The sequence below is a fragment of the Mandrillus leucophaeus genome, unplaced genomic scaffold (genome assembly GCF_000951045.1).
Source record: "Mandrillus leucophaeus isolate KB7577 unplaced genomic scaffold, Mleu.le_1.0 Scaffold1108, whole genome shotgun sequence".
NCBI classification, from domain to species: Eukaryota; Metazoa; Chordata; class Mammalia; order Primates; family Cercopithecidae; genus Mandrillus; species Mandrillus leucophaeus.
The window spans coordinates 392,736-394,933 of record NW_012099299.1 but is presented as its reverse complement, the minus strand read 5'-3'; the positions used below and the strand labels follow the sequence as shown (position 1 = coordinate 394,933).

The following is a 2,198-nucleotide window of genomic DNA, read 5'->3' as shown; positions in this document are numbered from 1 at the left end:
TATAAATATTCCATTCAATTGTGAGCATTTATCAAACTGGATGTTGTAATGAGAACTACTTTCACAATGGGGATTTCAAACTCTGCCAGTTTTCTTAATAGTAAGCAGCTGGAGGTCAGGAAGAGCTCCTTTCTTTTGAATCAGTGCAATTTTTGGACAAACACAGTCATTCCCAAAATAACGCATTCACATATTAAGTGCTAGAAATGGTTCAAGTTGTCCCTCATTCATTCAAATGTGGATTCAAAGTGAGGTGCATGTCCTGGGGGAGCTTGTTCTCCAGTGGGGGAAGCTCTGTCAACATAGAGTTCAGGGATGTGTAGGGGACACATGGCCTCCAACAGGATTACGGTTTGAACCCTCAGCTTCTACAACTGTGTCGTCCATGTGTCGTGTATTTGCTCTTTCTCATACTGGGTCAGAAATTGGGCTATTAAATAGCATCCTTCAAGAATATGCAAATCACTGAGGCTAATATAGATAACTCTGTGCCCTGAGAGCATCACCCAACAACCACACCCCTCCTCGTGACCACACCCTACCATGGACAGGACCCACAGGATCCTCTTCTTGGCGTTAGCAGCAAAAGTTAAGGGGCTCCCCAGTCCCAGGGCTGACAGAGAAACCAGGCCAGTCAAGTGAGACTTCCCACAATCCTGTGTCCTCTCCACCGGTGCCCACTCCCAGGTGCAGCTGGTGCAGTTTGGGCCTGAGGTGAAGCAGCCTGTGGCCTCAGTGAAGGTCTTCTGCAAGGCTTCTGGTTACAACTTTACCACCTATGGTATGAATTGGGCGAGACAGGTCCCTGGAGAAGGGCTTGAGTGAATGGGTGGATGAACATCAACACTGGGAACCCAATGTATGCCCAGGGCTAAACAGGATGATTTGTCTTCTCCATAGACACCTCTGTCAGCACGGCGTATCTGCAGATCAGCAGCCTAAAGGCTGAGGACACGGCCGTGCATTACTGTATGAGAGACACAGTGTGGAAACCCACATCCTGAGAGAGTCAGAAGCCCTGAGGGAAGAGGTAGCTGTGCTGAGCTGAGGCAGTGGTGCAGCAGTTTATCTTCCATATGATCTCATTTTGCATCAACTTCCACTGTTATATTAGCCATGAATGTGGTATAGACGGGAGCTCCTAAGAGATCCCTAACTTGCCCATTTTGATGGGTTTTCCAGAAGACGTGAGAAGCCACTTTGTTTGCAAAGCATCCCAAAGCCATGCCCTGCTCCACGTACACAAGAGCCCATTTTCTGGTCTTTGGTTAACTGTAAAACGCTCATCAGTGCACCTGGGCGAATTTCATATCAGGTAGAGGAATGTGTTCTAAAGGAAAGCTAAAGTTGTAATAGCAATTCCTGCTCAATAACCTTCAGCTTCATTGCTTTTGTGTGACCCATCAATTAATTACGTTACATCAAGGTTCTCAATGGCAGTTTCTAATAAATATAAGAGATGTACAGAAGTTCCCTTATTAAAATAATACAATTGTGAATACAACCTCAGTATTCAACCATGTCTCCACCCTTCACACTCTTCACCACAAGGAATTTTCATCTCTCCTGAAAGTTAGGTTCATTTAGAAATTAGTGATTTTTTTTCATTTTAATATCTCAATAGTATGTGACTATTTTATCAGAAAGTGAGTTATGGGAACTGGAACTAAACAACCGGAAACAAATTCACAACTAATTAAGCAAGATGACAGAATGTGATTGGCTCCAGGATTTGATAATCCAACGGTTTATGTACCCAGACTTTAAATTTACCCATCTTCCTGTTACCTTCATGGCACAGTCAACTCTCATTATGAAGGAAATGGTGACTGCATTCCCAAGGGTCATCCACAGTTACAAAAATAGACTGGCTAAGATGAGGAGTTGATTGTTTAAATTCCCATTTGAAGAAGTACAATCAACTACTTTTCTGAGTGGCTCACAATGACTCCAGCTCACTCGCAGAGCTCAGACAGAAACCTCCCTTCAGGGTGGGAGCTGGGCTGCAGGGGGCACTCGGTACCCATAAAGGTGAAAATGAGCTGTCAGATGGAACTTCCCCGTCACCTCAACATGGAATTTATTGTTTCATTTAATTAACGCTCTTTACATAATGGTTCATACTTTTTGGGCTGTTCATTCCTTGTATTTTTCAAAGGAATCTCACTTGAATCTTTACTCTTTTGCATTTTGTCTCC

The 2,198-nt window shown here is 43.8% G+C and overlaps 1 protein-coding gene across 1 annotated transcript in view; it reads left to right on the top strand.

Annotated features, from left to right (window-relative positions):
* The window catches only part of LOC105548664 (putative V-set and immunoglobulin domain-containing-like protein IGHV4OR15-8), a 4,520-nt gene extending 3,516 nt beyond the window's left edge, over window positions 1-1,004 (top strand). The window contains exons 3-4 of the mRNA XM_011992816.1: window positions 688-781; window positions 901-1,004. Coding sequence (XP_011848206.1) covers window positions 688-781; window positions 901-1,004 — 198 coding nt within the window. The remainder of the gene's footprint in view (window positions 1-687; window positions 782-900) is intronic.
* The last annotated feature ends 1,194 nt before the right edge of the window (window positions 1,005-2,198 follow it).